This window comes from Sturnira hondurensis, unplaced genomic scaffold (assembly GCF_014824575.4).
Source record: "Sturnira hondurensis isolate 20B ecotype Veracruz unplaced genomic scaffold, ASM1482457v3 Scaffold0000167, whole genome shotgun sequence".
Lineage (NCBI taxonomy): Eukaryota > Metazoa > Chordata > Mammalia > Chiroptera > Phyllostomidae > Sturnira > Sturnira hondurensis.
Window position 1 is genome coordinate 8,773,625 of NW_028072798.1, and position 17,606 is coordinate 8,791,230.

The window sequence follows — 17,606 nt, forward strand, 5'->3', positions numbered from 1 at the left end:
TGGAATGTGAACTAAATAAAGCCTTCGCTTTTGTGAAGCCAACATTGCAGAGACAGACAGTAGCAAACGAGTGTTGGCCGTATTGTGCTGCGTCTAATGCACATCTTTTTGCCCAAATTTTTAAGGGGAAAAATAAGGATGCTCATTATACACGGGTAGTACTAATTTGTTACTGGTACACAGAATTTCTTAGACCTTACATCTGTTCTTGTGTTTTGTAATTATTACATAACACTTCTTGTACCATCACATGCTAAGAAATAAATGCTAAAATTCCTTTTATAATAGAAAAAGTACCTAAATATAAATAAAAAAGTAAATTAAAAAATTGAACTGAAATATTCTCCTAAATGTTTGGGTCAAAAATGTGGATGCACATTATACACGGGAGCGCCCTGTGTATGGCAGAAAACGCAGTTAGTTCTTCAGGTGCAGTCAGCGCAATGGAGAAAAATAAAGTGGGGTAAGCAGACACACGGTGACCGTCTTTACAGTCAGGAGATCTGGATCTCTTACAACGTGAAGGGAATGTGGGGCCTTGACTGGAGCGATGGGGAGGAGGGCGGGAAAATCGTGTGGGAGAGGAACGTTGCAGCGGAGTGCGCAGTGGCTGCAGTGGCGCTGTGGCTGCCGCGTGCTTGGGAAGGGCGGTGAGAGGAAGCAGAGAGGCCGCCACCGCAGGTGGGGCTGCGGGCCCTGTAGGGGCTTCACATGGCTGGTCTGAGAGAAGCAGGAAGCCACTCAGATGTTCCAAGCCAAGGTGTGACATGAGTATACCTGGTTTTCATAGCTTCCTTCTGTCTGCTGCGTGGAGAAAGACATTGGATGGCGGTCACAGCAAGGTCACCAGCTAGGGAACAGGGAAGGAAACATGATCAAGAGGACGGAGAAGTGCATGAACCCTACAGAGATTGTTCACTGAAAGCCAGTAGGGTTTGCTGATTGGATGATAGGTTGTGAGGGAAAGTCATGAACGGCTCGAAGGTTTTGAGTAGTTAGAGCTACAGAATCTCCATTTCCAGGGGTAGGGGAGACAGAAGAGGAACAGGTTAGGGAGGTGGGGATTCAGCAGTTCTGACTTAGAGGTACTGAATTTGAAGTCAGACATCCAGGTTCAGGCATGTGAAACAGGCAAGGTCGGTGTACATGTTGTAGACAACTCTTGGCACCCCCAAAATGTCTCTTTTGACAAAGCTGTTTAAATGAGAAATTAGTTATAATTCCTCGGAGACAAGAAATTAATATAAAACTATTTTGATCTTCCAGATAGTGCTTTCAATACTTTGATTTTGACTTTGTTAAAAGAATTGAAGTTTGACAAAACTGGAATCTGACACAGTTTTTGCAATTTTTTTTTGAGGTTTTTAATACATAGCAAATGAGTAGTACTGTTTCGTGGTTTGTATTAGGAATTTTATCTCATCTTAAAAAATTAAATAATATCAAACAAATAAAAGAAGGGAGTCTATGTCAGATTTTGATGGCATGGGAAAAGATTTATTTCAGAATTAAGAATTAGATATTGGCCAGAATAAAACACCTATTTTCTGCATACTGTTGCTTTTTTTTTCACTTAACATATCTGTGAGGTCATTACATGTGCACCATTTGTATATAAGCTTGACTTTGTAAATGAATTCATCCCATTTAACTTAAAAATGGTGCTAATTACAAAGTTCAAAGGGACAGTATTGCGTGTAGTGGACACAAGTATGGGCTCAGACCCAGACCCCTGACTGGCTCTGTTGTTTGTTTTCTTTTTTTTTTTTTAAGATTTTATTTATTTATCTTTAGAGGGGAAAGGAAGGAGAGAAGGAGAGACACTTCAATGTATGGTTGCCTCTCGTGAGTCCCCTGCTGGGAACTGGCCTGCAACCCAGGCATGTGCCCTGACTGGGAATCGAGCCGCCATCGCCTGGTTCGCAGGCCCGCGCTCAGTCCACTGAGCCACACCAGCCAGGGCATGTTGTTTGTTTTCTGACTTCAGGAAAATTACTTGTCATTTTTGGCCTTCAGTTCCCTCATCTCTGGAATGGACATAGTAATAGGGTTATTACTCTTTCACAGGGTTTTGAGAAGTTATACATGACTTATAAATGAGTTTATACATGTTAAGCATTGGGAAAATGCCTTTATGCTATTTAAGTATTACCAGAATGTACACTCCATGAGGGTGAGGATTTTGTCCGTTTTCATATTCCTACTTACCGAACTGGTAAATGTTAGATGGATGATAAATACTTGTTGTGCATATCTGTGTGAAAGATTCACTCTTTCAGATACTGGTAAACTTTTAAAAAATTTTTGCATCTGCATCTAGCAACTTATAGAAGTGTTCATTCGGAGCTATTGTTTTGGGTTTGGCTGAGCGTAGGTCTGGGATGATGGGAGAAGAAAGTCTTAGATTCAGTGTTTCAGAAAGGAGGTAGTACTCTGTAATGGCCTTCACCATGGTTTTGAATCGGTGGCTTGATGTTGGCATGAGAGTGTAGTATCAGTAGCCTATTGAAAATGCACTCTATCAAGCACATCCTGGGAGTGGGGCTGTTAATCTGGTTGAGAAAACTCATCATAGTGGAACTAATAGTGGGTTTTTGAGCCAGACTGGCCTAGATTTTGAATTCTGGCTTATCCCTTCACTGGTGAGATTTCTCAACAGGTGCCACCATAATGCTCTGTAAGAGGCTATCCTGGAACTCAGTGTCTTAAAATAACACACACTGATGCCTGTGCTCTGGAGTAGCACTGGATGCAGGCTGAGGTTCTGCTGAGTCATCTGGGCCTTGATCTAGGCCAGCTGTGGGTGGGTGTTCCTGCAGGAGGCAGCCCAAAGGGGCAGCAGCTACTTGCACCTCCTCTTTTCCCAGCAGGTCACTAGAGCACCAGAGCGGAGCCAGACGGCTTTCGCAGTGTAAGAAAGACTTCCTCTCCTGTCCCATCCATTAATGTTTTATTGGTTCAGCAGCGGTCAACTGGGAAGGGTTTTGCCCTTCTGGGACGTTTGGCAATATCCGGAGATATTTTTTTGTTTGGCAAAACTTGGAGGGGTTACTAGGTGAAATCTGGTGCTGAACATCCTACAGTGCACAGGACAGCCTTCCACAGCAAAGAATTACTCTGCCCCAAATGTCAGTGGGGCGGAGATGGAGCAACTGCGTTATTAAGTCACTGTTCTCAGTGAGGAGGCTGGGATAAATATTTCCTGAAAATCATCGAGACTTTCCCATGCATGGGCTTTTTGAGCACATGTTCGATATTTAGAACCTATTTTCTTGTCTATAAAATTATAAGGTGTCTGTGAGAGTTGTTTGGGGGAATAAAGGTGACAAGTGTACGGCGTCTGATAGGGCACTCACTGTGGTTCTGGTGACTTGAGAGTAAAGAAAGAAGTCCTACCCTTGAAGGGGCCCACAGTCTTTAGAGGAAAAAGAAAAGGTGTTGCATTAAGTCATTTGATACCATTTAAGCTTATCATACATTCATAAAGTGACAGGCATGAATGAAGATAAAAAGCTGGGCCATCAAACTGGTGTTTTGGCCCCTTTAGTTATTAAGGACTTAAACTTGAATCTGTGGAGAGCGGACAGGCAGTGTATGAATGGGTTTAACTCTGGTCGGTGTAATTAAAGACACGATGTTTCAGTAAGACAGCACTAATTCTGCCATCAGATTTGCTTGGTTACCAATTTTGAGTTACTGAGAAATTGTTTTGTAGGATCTGCCAGAGTCAGGGTAGATAAGTTCCAAATGTGGCCAGATCTAGCCTTTGGGGTATAAGTTGCCCCGGGCAGATGAGGTTGCTAAACTGCTTGCTTGGGATGTGAGGTGATGAAATGGTAGTGAGACTTTCCCCAGAGATTTTATATGAGGATGACTGTCTTTCTGAGTTTATAAATGGATTTTAATGTGAACGATTATAGCCCTGGAAGGTGTGTGTTGGGTCTGGGATCTCAGGATGACACATGTCATCAGAGGCTTGTAAGTTGGATAAAGGCCCTTCCAAGTATTTTTTTCAAGCTCGTAGAATCCCAGCCTGGCAACAACAACAATAATGCAGATTTATAATGTTATTCACAGTACTCTCTATTGTCTTATAATAATAATCTTTGTTAATGGTAGAGCATGAGTTTAAAGCTTCCTTTTATTTAATTTTCCTGGGTTGGCAGAGAAAATTTGGCGAGTCATCGCTACTGAATTAGTGTAGAGTTATTGGTGGTTTTCTTCTAGTTCTTAAGATTGTCACCTGCAGATTGGCTGTTGATCTGGCCTGTGTTTTTGAAAGCTGTGAGAAGAGATGGTCAATGCAGTCATCTTTTCGTAGGCATTTTAAATTTTTTAAAGTCCTCACCTGAGGATATGTTTATTGATTATAGAGAGAGAAGAAGAGAGACAGATAGACAGACAGACAGTGTGAGAGAGGAACATCAATTGGTTGCCTCCTGTATGCTCCCCGACCGGGGATTGAATCCATGACCTAGGTATGTGCTTTGACCACGGTTCGAACCCACAGCCTTTTGGTGTACTGGATGACAATCTAGTCAAACCACCAGGCCAGGGATTTCTTTAGGTTTTTGTTCCTTTTACTGTCATGGCTTTCTTATTGTGTTGAAGGAATTGTTAAGAGTTTTGATGTCAGCCCTGGCTGGTGTAGCTCAGTGAATTGAGCACGGGCCTGCAAACCAGAGGATCGCAGTTCAATTCCCAGTCAGGGCACATGCCTGGGTTGCAGGTCAGTTCCTGGCAGGGGACACACGGTACATTGTGTGTTTCCGGCAGAGGCAACCATACACTGATATTTCTCTCCCTCCTTCCCTTCCCCTCTAGAAATAAATAAATAAATATTTTTTAAAAAAGAGTTTTGATGTAAATAACTTGCCCCTTTCTTATTCTGAGAAACAAATGGATGTTGAATCAAAATTTAATGAACTTCAAGTTCTTCCCTTTTAATACTTAGGTTGAACATTAACTTTTGCCTGGATATGTTTAATTATGAGTGAAAATACAATATTTTAAAAGTAAGGTCTACACATCTCTACTTTGATAGTATATAAAGAAAATTATTAAACAGATTTTTTATTTTAAGTAGGTTAATATATATTTTTGAGTAGAGTTAGAAGTGTCTCAGGTTACATGTTAACCCATTGAAGTTTTTAATTTGGTAGTATGAATTGATGGTATAAAGCGTGTCTTTAAGTTTTAGGTAGAGAAACTGTCATTGTTGACTTAGAATTTTAAACATACCAATTTAGTAAAGGTTAATTTCATGACTTTTGGTTTTTTGGTTTTGAGGTTTACTTTTTATTTCACTCCACAAGTGTATATTGAGGACCTGCTGAATACCAAATATTTAATAGGCTCTAAAGTCTGAGAAACACTGACTTTCTTAGGATGTTGAAAGATATTATTCCAAAGAGGGTTTCAAGAGAGCCTGAAAACAGTAAATTTGTTTAACTCATGTTTTTTCAAGGTCTAACAATTTTAAGAATAATAAATCTTCCCAGAGTCTTAAAATGCTAATGCTTTCCTTTTTAAGTGATATATTGTAGTATTTAAAAAGATACTGTTCAGAAGAACAAATTAGAAGATGGAGTTAGTTTTTAGGGAAGAATTATTGCATGTAAGCAAATGTAGTCAGCCTCGGTTGAGATACAGTTTTGTCTGGTTTCTCTTACCCAAAAAGTTTGAGATCCACTCTGTTAAAATTTGTTGCAAAAGACTTATAAATCTAGTAAGATACCTAGTCACAGGTGTCTAACATTCGTGTCTCTAAGATTCTCAGTGGAATGACCAAAATAATGTAATACAGAAATTGGAGAGAAACCTGCCTGGTGGTGCACCCGTCCGTAGTTTGGAAACCTACGGTGTTTGTTAGCTCTCGGAGGAGAGGGTGAGGTGCTCTGCTGCCTTTGGCCCGTCTTGAGAGAGCAGTTTCCCCTGGAACTGAGCAGGGCAGCCAGTAACAGAAGCTCCCTGCTCTTGACCCTCCGCCCTCCAAAACCAGCCATTGCAGTGGGCTGTGGAACAGGGAGCAGTTAGATCACTCCAAGGAGACCACCCATCTTAGTACCTGGTAGAGTAGGTGACCTACACTTATTTTGCGATGGTAGGGACCCAATCGTTTTTGCCTTGTTTGGGTTTGAAGACAGACATCAGGAGGTCATATTCAACTAAAGTTTGTGCCTAAAACCCACCACCGTCAGACCTGAATTAAAACTTTTGGAACAGTGTATGAGGCAGATAATATTTATGCAGCAAAACTTAAGAAATCAATTTTGAAGAGCTTAGAAAGTATTTAACGAATGGTCAGAACTCCATATGTGTATTTCATCTCCTTTTTTCACCTTCAGGATCTGAGGTGACACTTGTCAACTCAATTTTGAGTCAAATAATTATATTTTATTTCTCTTTGTCTTTTTTTGAAGTTATATGTATTTATCATTGAAATATGAAGATGAAGTCATAATCACATAAAGATTTTCATTCATATAAATAGTTCAGTTAAGTTAAAAAGAATGTATATGGTGATGATTGAGACAGTAATCCCAGTCAGAAAGTATGAGGTATGTCCAGAAGGTATCCAGACATGAACTATGAAAAATAGAGACAATTATTGAAAATTCAAGGTACAAGAAACATTGTCCGTAGGACAATGACACCTCAGTCCCCTTCAAAGTAGGCACCTTAGGACCTCACACAATTCTCCCAACCACCATCAGCTGCCCCATTGTATTTTCCTGAATCTCATCAAAGGTCTGAAGTCTCTTCCCTTTCAAAGGTGATTCTAGTTTTGGGAAAACCAGGAAGTCGTAAGACGCCAAATCTGGGCTGTAGTGGGGCTGAGTCACCTGGGTAACTTGATGTTTCTCAAAAAAAACTGCATGAGACGTGATGCATGAGCGGGTACATTGTCGTGATGAAGCTGCCAGTCACTAGTTGCCCATAGCTATGGCCTTCTGAATCATCTGAATAGTTTCTGCAGAGGAATGTTTAAGCTTAACACAAAATGTGATGCAGATTTGTTGCTCTACTCACTGTCGTTTTGAATGTGACAGCCACACAGTACACATGCTCACTCAATAGCATCTATTGGCCCCACTGAGTAGTACAGTGAAGTCATAATTATTCATGCATGTATATTCCAGTTCACTCTCCTTGGCTGCCAGGTTACAGCGATGTCGCACAAACTGTTTTCCTTATACTAACAATGGTAAAGTTTCTACTAAACATTCTGAATGAGCAACAAGAATGGAAAAACTAAATGTGAGTTTCACATTTGGTTTTGTGAGTTTCAGTTTGATCAGAGTGTATGTTTAAGGTCTTTAGGAGAAAGGCATTATACTGTGCTGATTAATCTAGGTGTCCTAGGATTTGGGCTGCTTTTGTAATCTCTCATGTACTGAATATAAGTGATAGTGGTAGCTGCCTTCTTGTGTTATTCTCATTAAGTAATTCACTGCATATAAAGTGGCCAAGCGTTGGAAGCTGGCTCATTCTGGACACTCACTATAAAACGTGCCTCCACACACTCAACACCTAAGAAATGTGGGATGGCATGGGCTGTGTTTTGCACTCGTGATATTTCTAAATGGAAATGGAAAGTGGAAATAATAGTTTTGTTTTTATGACATTATCTGTTATTTGGAATTTTTCTGGGATTAGTCAGCCAGGCTTACTATTTGAGAAATTTCTGAAATGTATGAGACTTCTTAGGCCGCATGTAACGTAATTAGTGATTGTAGTTTTTGCTGCAGGAATGAAAAAAAATCACTATGATTTCTGTGAACACTTCTAATTGTCTCGTTCAACAATTTGAATAAGTGTTAGTTTTTTCTCTGTGCTGTTTACTGTTTGAGGCACCGTGGAGGAAGAAAAAGAGACCAGGTGCTGGTTCCTAACCTAGGAATCACCGGTAAGAGACACACAGGCGGTGGCATGCACCCTGAGATAAGGGCTCTAAGAGGGCGATGCAAAGCCCTCTGAGAGGGTCACTTGGGAGGAGAAAAATCAGCTGTCAAGGAATCAAAGGGTACTCAAGCAGGGCTCAGAAGAACCTTTGAACTCAGTATTGTGTGATGAGGAAGATTTGACATGGTCGGTGGAAGGAAGGACAAAGGAAGGTGTTGCAGGGAAGATTAAAAAGTACCTGATGTTTTTAGAGAGCAGTGATTGCTTATGTGTCTGAACAGAAGGGTGATAACAAAAAGAAAGTTTTGAAATGTCATTAAAGGGCCTTGTGCATAATAAGAGTTTGTACTTTGCACTATCAAATACATTGTCACATACTTGTGTCATAAAACTGTTGTTGGCTTTCGTTGCTTCATATTTTTATTTTAATTGGCTAAATAATTATTTTCCCAAGCACTTGTTATGTAGCTTCTAGGAGGATAATTATCTATCTTATTCACCTGATTATTTTTAATGGTTTTAGGCTTTTCCCCAAATACCTTATTTTGCCATGTATAAAGCTCACTTTTTTGCCCAAATTTTTGAGGGAAAAATAAGGATGCCCATTATATATGGGTGTAATGATTACACACCCTGGGGCTATTAAAGGGTCTAATAAGCCTGCGTATAATGCGCACAAACGTGGATGTGCACTGTGCACAGGAGCGCATTGTACACAGCAGAGTACCGTGTGTCTGTGCTCAAAAGACTGTTTGTCGTAATCTGGGATATCCCAATTCATATTCCACAGATGTTGTATTTTGGCTATTCCTGATTATTATTTCCCCTCCTTATGTTGCTGGTCTAAGTGCCTTTTCTTACATACGCTTGTGCTACCAACAGAAAATGTGTATAAAATCCACATATGTGAAAAGTTTTAAAAAATGATTTCTGTAGAATTATTTTGTAGCATAAGAAGACATTTGGTTGCTTATCTACAATAATATGAAGATACAAAGGGATAAGATATTTGGCTCCCCCCAAAACAAGATAGTTTGATGTATTCATTCTGGTATTTTTAATGAAAAATACTTCTACAGTAAGCTCTCACTCACTGTCATCCATAGGTTCTGTGAGTTTAAGCAAAATGGGGTACAATGAAACCAGGTTTTGCCATAGGTTAACGGGTACAAAGGAGCGTCAAGTCCGTAGGGCGTCTCCTCAGTGTTACAGAGAAACGACGTGGGTGAAATGGTATGATTTGAGGCCTGCTCTTCTGCTGGGTAGTCACAACTGCTTTCATCTTGCACACGCACGTGAGGTAGGCTCACTGGAGATGGCGCATTTCTTTTCTTTTTTGTTGTTTGCTAAGTAAATGGCTTAATTTGACATATACTCGTGTGTGTCATACCTATTATGTTACATGATAATAACATAAGTTTTGTAAGGTGTCTAATTATCACTTTAGAAATACTAGACACAATATTTAAAAACATTATCTGCGTAAAGAGTAACCCAAAGAAGTACATGTTTTAAAAAAAATATTTTCCAAAATTTTAAGCAGAAGTTACTCTTTACTATTTCTTAAAAGTGTTTCACTGACAATTAGTTACCTATTTTAATAGTGTGCACAGGAGGTTTTATCTTTAGTTGTACATATCTTAAAAAGTTAATGGAAAGATTTGCCACAATGCTTTATCCATTGTCATTGGTAGGAATCTATCATTTCTGTTTAAAATGAAGTGAGCAGCAACAAATAGCATTAGGCATAGTGGTTGTTAACCTCTTAGAAAAGAATCTGCTACTTCGCATAAATATAATCGGTGAGCCATGGGGGGAAGGTCTATACTTAAACGGTAGGGTTAATGAATGTCTTTTTTCTTTATTTTGGTCTTTAAAGTTGCAGTTAGCTCAGGCAGTTTGAAATGATTCTCTTTGAATGTGTTGCGACATTGTTTTAATTGAATGAAGCTGCAGAACCAGCATGATAAATCAACACAGAATGGATTTTAATGCAGGGCATACAATATTAACTTGGAAATTGGTTGCAGTAGACAAAGCAGCTGCTATGATTAATTTTTTTCATTCTCCACTTACGGCATTCTGAGAAGGATGACCTTGACAAGCTCAATTGTATTGGAGTCCCAGTGGTAGGCACTGTAACACCCTTGAGCTGGGATTTTTGGTTGGGTAATAGAGATTGGTTCATTTTGAAGGTTACAAAAATGTTGTGTTACAGAATTAGTATATTGGTTTTGAGTGGTTTTAAAACTTTTCTTATTAATCAATCACGTGTGGATTATTGAGCTGTGAGAAGTCTTTTTCTGTGTGATTTTAATGCTGTGGTTCCATAGAAGAGGTGGAATGTCTGAAAAGAATAAGATGTGCCATAGAGTGTCTTCCAATTGTATGTGTGTTATGAAGTGGGGGCCAACCAGTTTGGTAGAAGATGCAAGTCAAAAGCAATTAGTTTTTTGAAGCGCAGAAGTACCTGTGTTCATAACGCATGTCTGCAGACATTCCCTGCTGGGTTTGCCATATGTAATGTGTGTGTAAGATGTGTGTTGCTGCAAAGGGTGTGTACAGAGCACAACGACCAAGGGGTAGCTGGCACAGTGAGTGTGTTACAGGCACTCCGGGGAACTCAGAGTACAGGGGCTTTACAGAACTCACGAGAACAGGGGGTTTCTCCTCTTTTGTTTTACTCGCTAGTATCTAGTTCACTCTTTATCACATAGCAGACCTTACATAAATGTTTTATTGAGTTGAATTTGAAAATGGAAGGCATTTTTCTATTCAACTGAAAAATACCCAAAGTAAGTACAGTGAGTGAGGAACAGATAGATGTCTAGATCCTTCTCTCTTTCTCTGCTGTTTTGAGGGGCGGAAGGAAGAGGAGTTCTCTAGAGTCTCTGACTCTAGAAAAGGGTGAAGGTGCAGTAGTAAGTTGCTGGAAAGTAGGAAGAGCTTGCTCTAAGCAAACACAGAGCCAGGCCTGTTGATAAACTTTCTGTGAAATGTGTATTTTCTCTCTTCCTCCCACCTTTGTTCCAATATATTTACTTTATGCTGCCTGAAGTTATGTCAGTTCTTGATCTATTTATATTAAAAGGCAGCCATTAAAAAAGGCCATGGGTGCCCTGGCTGGTGGCTCATTTGGTTGGACCATCGTCGTGTACATTGAAAGACTGTGGTCAGGTTGTATACAGGAGATGATCTCTCAATGTTGCCCCACTTTCTCTCTCTCTAAAATCAATAAACATATCCACGGGTGTGGATTGAAAACGATGCCATGGTCTTTTCTGTTTAAGGACTAATAGGGTAAATTCAAGACTATCTGAGAAATTTCAGTAAAATAGGACAGGAAAAAACATTTGCTTGAATGCATCAGAGATGCAGTAATACTGGGCGGAATGCTAGCTCAAGATCCTGAGGAGGGCAGAGGATGATCCAGAATGTAAGCCTGGCTTTTGAGAGCTTCTTTTCCTCGGGGTGTGTCTGCTGAATCTGGAGAAGACAGCTGGGAGGCTCAACTTTGGGGGCAGAGTCCTCGTCTGTAACGCATCTGCATGGGGCCTTCTCATCTCCAGTCTTAGCTATGGTTGTGGGTGCTGGCGAGGGCTGCCCAGGCCCTCCCAGGTGCGGCAGGTCGGCATTGCATTTTCTCAGCCTCTGTAAGTGAAATTGTTTTGGGTGATCTTGGTTGCTAGTAGCAGTAAGTGCCTGGCAGAAAGATGATATATGTTGTCTCTAGAGGAAGATCATGTCACTTTAGGCCCTGTGTTAGTTACTTCTGTCAGCTGTTTAGCATGCACAGTGTCTAGCTGACACTAAAAAATAACCAAAGACAGAAGAAGGCGAGGAGACGTTACCACACACGTGGAGAAAGGACGGAACGGTAGAAACGGATCCACAGGGGTTGCGGGCAGTCTTTGGGCGCTACACGTGAGGCAGAGGACAAGTTGGAGAAACATGGCAGAAATGGACACTACCCAAGGAATATTGAACCGGAATCTTTCTGAACTAGAATAAACAGGTTTAACCAAAAAGGTTAGAGCTGTTTGAGGAGGGCGTCGGAGAGCTGGAGGACAGATCCGAAGAAGTGACTCAGCTGTGAGACAGCAGGAAGGAGCAAGGAGGAGGAAGTGTGAAAAGTCAAAGGGGTGCGGTCAGAGCATCTCATATGAGTCATGGGAGGGTTCGAAGAAGAGGGGAGGGGGGCCAGGAGCAGCAGGGCCCAGGAAGGATTGTGGTTGAGAACTTCCAAACCAAAGGAATAAAGTCACAGATTTGTGAAACTCGGAGCCATAAAGTGAAAACCATACCTAACCCTACCATAGTAAAACTACTCAAAACTGATGGTAAGGAGAAAATCTTAAAAGTAGCAAAAAGAAGAAAATGGCTACCTTCACAGGAGCAGCAGTGAAAGTGGGAGACAAGAGTGGCTGTAGGTTGGGTACTAATAAGCACTAGATGCTGAGGAGCTGGACAGGGCTAAGGGGCTTTTAGTGGAATATGTAGAGGTGGTTCAGGCACGTTTCAGGATCGGGATCTTGTAGAACTAGATCCAGTGCGTACAGGCTCAGAGTTGCGACTCGGGGTAGAAGTTGTGTCAAAGTCTGAGGGAAGAGGGCTCTTACCCATCGGTGCACGGGCACTTCCATCTTTTCTTTGGGAACGACTTTCTGTAGATATGGCAATGCTGGCTAGCAGCTGAGTGAGGTGTGGAGTAAGCCATTGAGGCGCAGAGGGTTGAGACGTGCCCTAGCTCCTCCAGCCCTGACGGCATATGACTTGCGTGCAGTGATGTACCAACAGTGGCTCAGATGCAAGAGAAGAATCGGAAGCTGCACACTTAGGAGCCATTGCCTGTGGGGTTTGTGGAAGTGATGATGGGCGCTCACTTTTGCCTTTCATGCAGATGACGTGTGAATGAGGAACGCTTATGTTTCAGTGTTGAGTTATTCCATTCTTTACCTTGGCCTTTCTTCCTACCCCCCCCCCCCAAACCAATTTCGGTATAGGAGTGCTAGAAGTTTCTGTTGAGGGTGCCACTTCTTTATTTACGGTTCTTTTTACCACTGTCTTATTCGTGAAAAGAAGTAAGCTTCCTTCCAAAAACAGTAGTAGAAGTTAAAGGTAGGGTGGAAAAAAGGAAATTAAGGAATCAATGTAAAATTTTGCAAGGAATGGGGTGGAAAAGCATACTTTTAATTTAAGACTTAAACATTTAGTACAGGGTGGAATCCAAATTTGGCCACTGGAGTAGAGTTCTGATAGGTGACCTAAAAATGTGCATTCGAGAAAGTATAACTTTACTTATTAGGTAAATAACAGCATTTCCCCCCCAAGGATTTCAGTTAAAAAAAAAAAAGAAAAGCAATTACTGCTTAACATGATGAACAGTTCCCTGAGGTCGATCATCACAGAGTTTTGTGGAAGGCATTTGCATTCTTGGGTAACATCCAAAATTTTGCATATGCTTTGGTTTATATATTACACGGTGATGGACAGTACAGTGTAGTACCTTTCAGATGGGTTGTATTGTTCCTAATTTACAACTTGTATTAATACATACGAAAATTTTTGTGCTAGAAAATGAGCTGTTGTACTTAACGTCTCCCAGCTTGGAAGAAAATTCAGAAGGACTCTTTAATGTTATTTCAGCTTAGTGTTAAAAAGTAATTTGAGAAAGTAAACATATATTTTAAAATAATTTTAATAGCTATAAATTCAAGAAAATAATGTGCGGTGACTTCTTTTCCAGTTTAATTTTGTCGGGAGAATCCTTGGACCTAGAGGACTCACAGCGAAGCAGCTCGAAGCGGAGACGGGGTGTAAGATAATGGTGCGAGGCAAAGGCTCCATGAGGGACAAAAAGAAGGTGAGTTCTTGAGGACAGAGGAGTTCTCCATGTGAGTAATTTGGGTGGACTTTTGTCTTCCAGTGAAGTGCTCAAATCTTCTGTGCGAAGCACTGTGTGGTATTTCACAGCGGAAACTTAAACGCTTTAAAGGCGTCGACATGATTCTGCTCTACTAATTACTATTCTTCTATTAATATTCTTCATTTAGCCGACTGAAGTGCCACTTGGTCCATCATGTTAACCTTGGTTTTTACAATCGAGAAGCTTCCAGTTTGGGAATTAGCAAGACTGTCGTGTGTATAAAAATGCATAATTAAAAGTTTGAGAGATCCAAGTGTTTCTTTTCTTTCCAAGTGTAGATGAGAACAGTCAACCAGCCTCATTCTTGGTTTCACCAACATTTTGTGTTGATCATAGTTTTATAGACATTTTACTTTAAAACATATTGTTTCTGTTCATTGTTCTTTTCTCCTGCTAGTTGTTGTTTTGCTATTTTAATTAATAAAGACCTAACATTGTACTTAAAATTTTTTTAGGGAGGTATTATTTGCCCAGTCTAGTTTCCTTTTATCTAGCAATACTATGAGGCAGAATACCTTTGAGTTTGTGTAAAAAACATTTGACTTATTTAAAAAAAAAAACCCTAGATTATGTTGCCAAAAATTAAACTTATTGTCAGGAGGTGTGGGGGGTTTTGTTGGTTTTTTTTGGGGGGGGGGGGTGCTTGTTTTTGTTTTTTGTTGAGTGCTTTGCCTAGAAAGGGCTCTCGGGTGGTAGCCCTGGGGTCATCTTGTGTTTGCGCGTGTGCACCAAGGTGCTTGGGGACACACGCTTGCAGGCTCTTCTGACTGCATTCGGGCAGGCTGCCATTCCGAGCTTACCACCTCCTGCTGTCTAAGCTCTCCCATAAGCTGACTGAGTTGCCCTCTTTTTTTTCTCCCTACAGACAAATCATGAGTTAGTAGCTAAAAAGTCCTCACTAATGTTATTTTTTTAAATCTTACTCTTACTTGATCTTGTCATCTGAGTTTACAGATGAGACCAGCATGTGAGTTCCCCTTTAGTATATTTAGATACTGTATCTAAACCATCTTTTGTTAGGATCTTAACTGTTAAGACTCTGGATTCTGAACCAGCTGGGTGATAATCTTGTGTGTACTGTTACTCAGTATGGGTTCCCACATTTCTGCTTACGGTTGCGTTGTCATCAAGTAGTGCTGCTTCCAGAACCTGGGGACAAGGAGGTGAAATCTGGATGACTGAAGGATAAATAAACCTCCACCTGAAGAGGAGTGTATCCATTAATTTACAAAGTTAGTTTTAGCATCAGCGAGCAGCACATGCTTTGTCCTCTCCTCACCTTCTGTTCATTCTGCAGTAACGGGTTCCACCGACTTCGCTCCTGCATGGCAGACGTCAGGGCTGAGAGCTGGGTCAGGGCTGAGAGCTGGGTCAGGGCTGAGAGCTGGAAGTGTGGAGTGAGACAGGGTAAATTCTGTTTTCAGTTAGCAGAAGAACAGAATGGTTAGGAGAGTGAGCTCTGCAGCCAGATTGCTTCAGTTTGAGTCTTGGTTCTATCACTTAGCAGCTTTGGGACCTTGGACAAGTTATTTAATCTCTCTGTGCTATATATGAAGTCTGTCCGGAAAAAGTCCAGCTATTCTTAATATAATGAGAATGGTTTGTGTGACATCAACTGTGTGGCTGTCACATTCAAAATGACAGCGAGTAGAGCAACAGATTTGCATCTAATTTTGCATTAAGCTTGAACATTCCTCTGTGGAAACTCTTCAGATGATTGAGAAGGCCACAGCTCTGGGCACCTGGTGACTGGCAGCTTCATCACGACAATGTGCCTGCTCGTGCATCACTTCTCGTGAAGAGTTTTTTGGTGAAACATCAAATCACCCAGGTGACTCAGCCCCACTACTGCCCAGATTTGGCGCCTTATGACTTCCCGATTTTCCAAGAACTAAAATCACCTTTGAAAGGGAAGAGATTTCAGACCTTTGATGAAATTCATGAAAATATAATGGGGCAGCTGATGGTGGTTGGGAGAGCCATGTGAGGTCCCAAGGTGCCTACTTTGAAGGGGACTGAGGCGTCATTGTCCTATTTACAATGTTTCTTCTACTTTGTACCTTTTTCAATAAATATCTCTTTCATAGTACATGGCTGGATACTTTCTGGACATACCTTGCATATGAAATGGTTCTTGTAATGTCACTGACTTCTTGTGCTTGTGAGTATTAAATTAATCCTAAAGTACTTAGAATGATGTTTTGTCATATAGTAAATAATTAATATGAATGTGTGTTCTTAATAAATTTTATCTTAACATTGTTTGATGGTACATTTTATGTTTAAACTCTCAGGTGTATAATAGGAATTCTATAGATTTTTAAAAAAGATTTTATTCATTTAGTTTTTAGAGAGAGGGGGAGGGAGAAAGAGAGGGAGAGAAACATCAGTGTTTGGTTGTCCCTTACTTTGGGGACTTGGCCCACAACCCAGGCATGTGCCCTTACTGGGAATCAAATTGGCTACCCTTTGGTTCGCAGGCCTGCACTCAATCCAGTGAGCTACACCAGCGAGGGTGGAATGCTACAGATTTTTAAGCTTGGAAATGACAGTACTTGTTTTGTGACTTTTGAATATTCAGTATTTGCATAACTTTTCTGTTCTCCTTCTCTGGTTATTGGTGTGTTCATATTCTGTCTTGTCTTAACCACATGTACAAGTTGTCCACACGTTTTATTTGTTTTTGATTTATACTGTTGTCTACTAAAATTTTAAAAAGCTTACAGAATATACATGCAAGAAAATGATATTACAGTGACAGTGAAAGATTGGCTATAGATTACATTTTTAGTTTTATTTAAAGCTATAGAGAAACACAACTTGGGCATATTAATTGGAATAGCTACCTTAAATCTATTACACATAATAAATTAACCAAATTACCTTGGGGTTATGCTATAGTTTATTTAATGAGCTCCTAAAATGTAATAAAAGTAAAGTAAAAATGGAAAGTATTATCATTTCTTGGTGGCTATTATTTTGAGAAAGACCATGACAAACATATGAAGACAAAAAGAGGTATTTGATGTACATAGTAAGCCTGGTTGAGGTGTATTTCTGGTGTTTCAAAGGAAAATCCATTTGACTTCGAGCTTCTCTGCAGAGGTGTCTATTTATGTCAAAGAGTAGAAAGCCAGAAAATAAAGCTTAATGTACTGGTTGCCCTAAAATGTTAGGATGGAGATGGTGTTCGCTGATCTGTATTCGTCACTAGACTGGCAAAATCAGTGAGAGCAAGCAGGCCGTGTTCATTTTATGTAGCATTTCCCTGGTTTTAGAGGAATACCCAGCATATAGTAGGGCCTGGAAAAACATCTGGGAATGGAATAGGTGTTTCATAAGAGGCATAGATGCCCCTCCCTCCCCGACCTCCAGACCCCTCTAAAGGATTTTGTAAACAGAGAAAGTTATAAAACCTGTGTGCTTTTAATTTGGGGGGATGAGAAGGCAGTGCTGTATTGTTCTGAGCTGCTGGTTTGAAGCAGTGGAGTAAATGTGCCACTTCCATTTTCATTCTCTCGGACCGATACCACTTTAGCATTATTGGTGGGCGTAAGAGCTCTGGTTTTGAATGAAATAGAACCTGAGAGTAGGAACTGCAGTGAGACTTCATGAGAGACGGGGAGGTGTCTCTCCCCACGCCAGCGTGTGACGGTGCCAGTCTCTAGCAGGCTGCCAGCACCTCCATCTCTCTGGTGGTAGCAGGGGGTCTGCACGTGGGAAAGAGTTTTGTATGGGTAGTCCTTTCGGTTTGTAGTGCACTTCGTATTATGCA

At 40.7% G+C, this 17,606-nt stretch overlaps 1 protein-coding gene across 7 annotated transcripts in view; it reads left to right on the forward strand.

Annotated features, from left to right (window-relative positions):
* The window catches only part of QKI (QKI, KH domain containing RNA binding), a 143,707-nt gene that overhangs the window by 43,567 nt on the left and 82,534 nt on the right, over positions 1-17,606 (forward strand). For all 7 annotated transcript variants that reach the window (XR_005068507.1, XM_037059799.1, XM_037059871.1 and 4 more), the window contains exon 3: positions 13,652-13,768. Coding sequence is in view for 6 of the 7 variants with exons in the window: in XM_037059799.1 (XP_036915694.1) it covers positions 13,652-13,768 (117 nt within the window). In the remaining variant the exon portion in view is untranslated. The remainder of the gene's footprint in view (positions 1-13,651; positions 13,769-17,606) is intronic.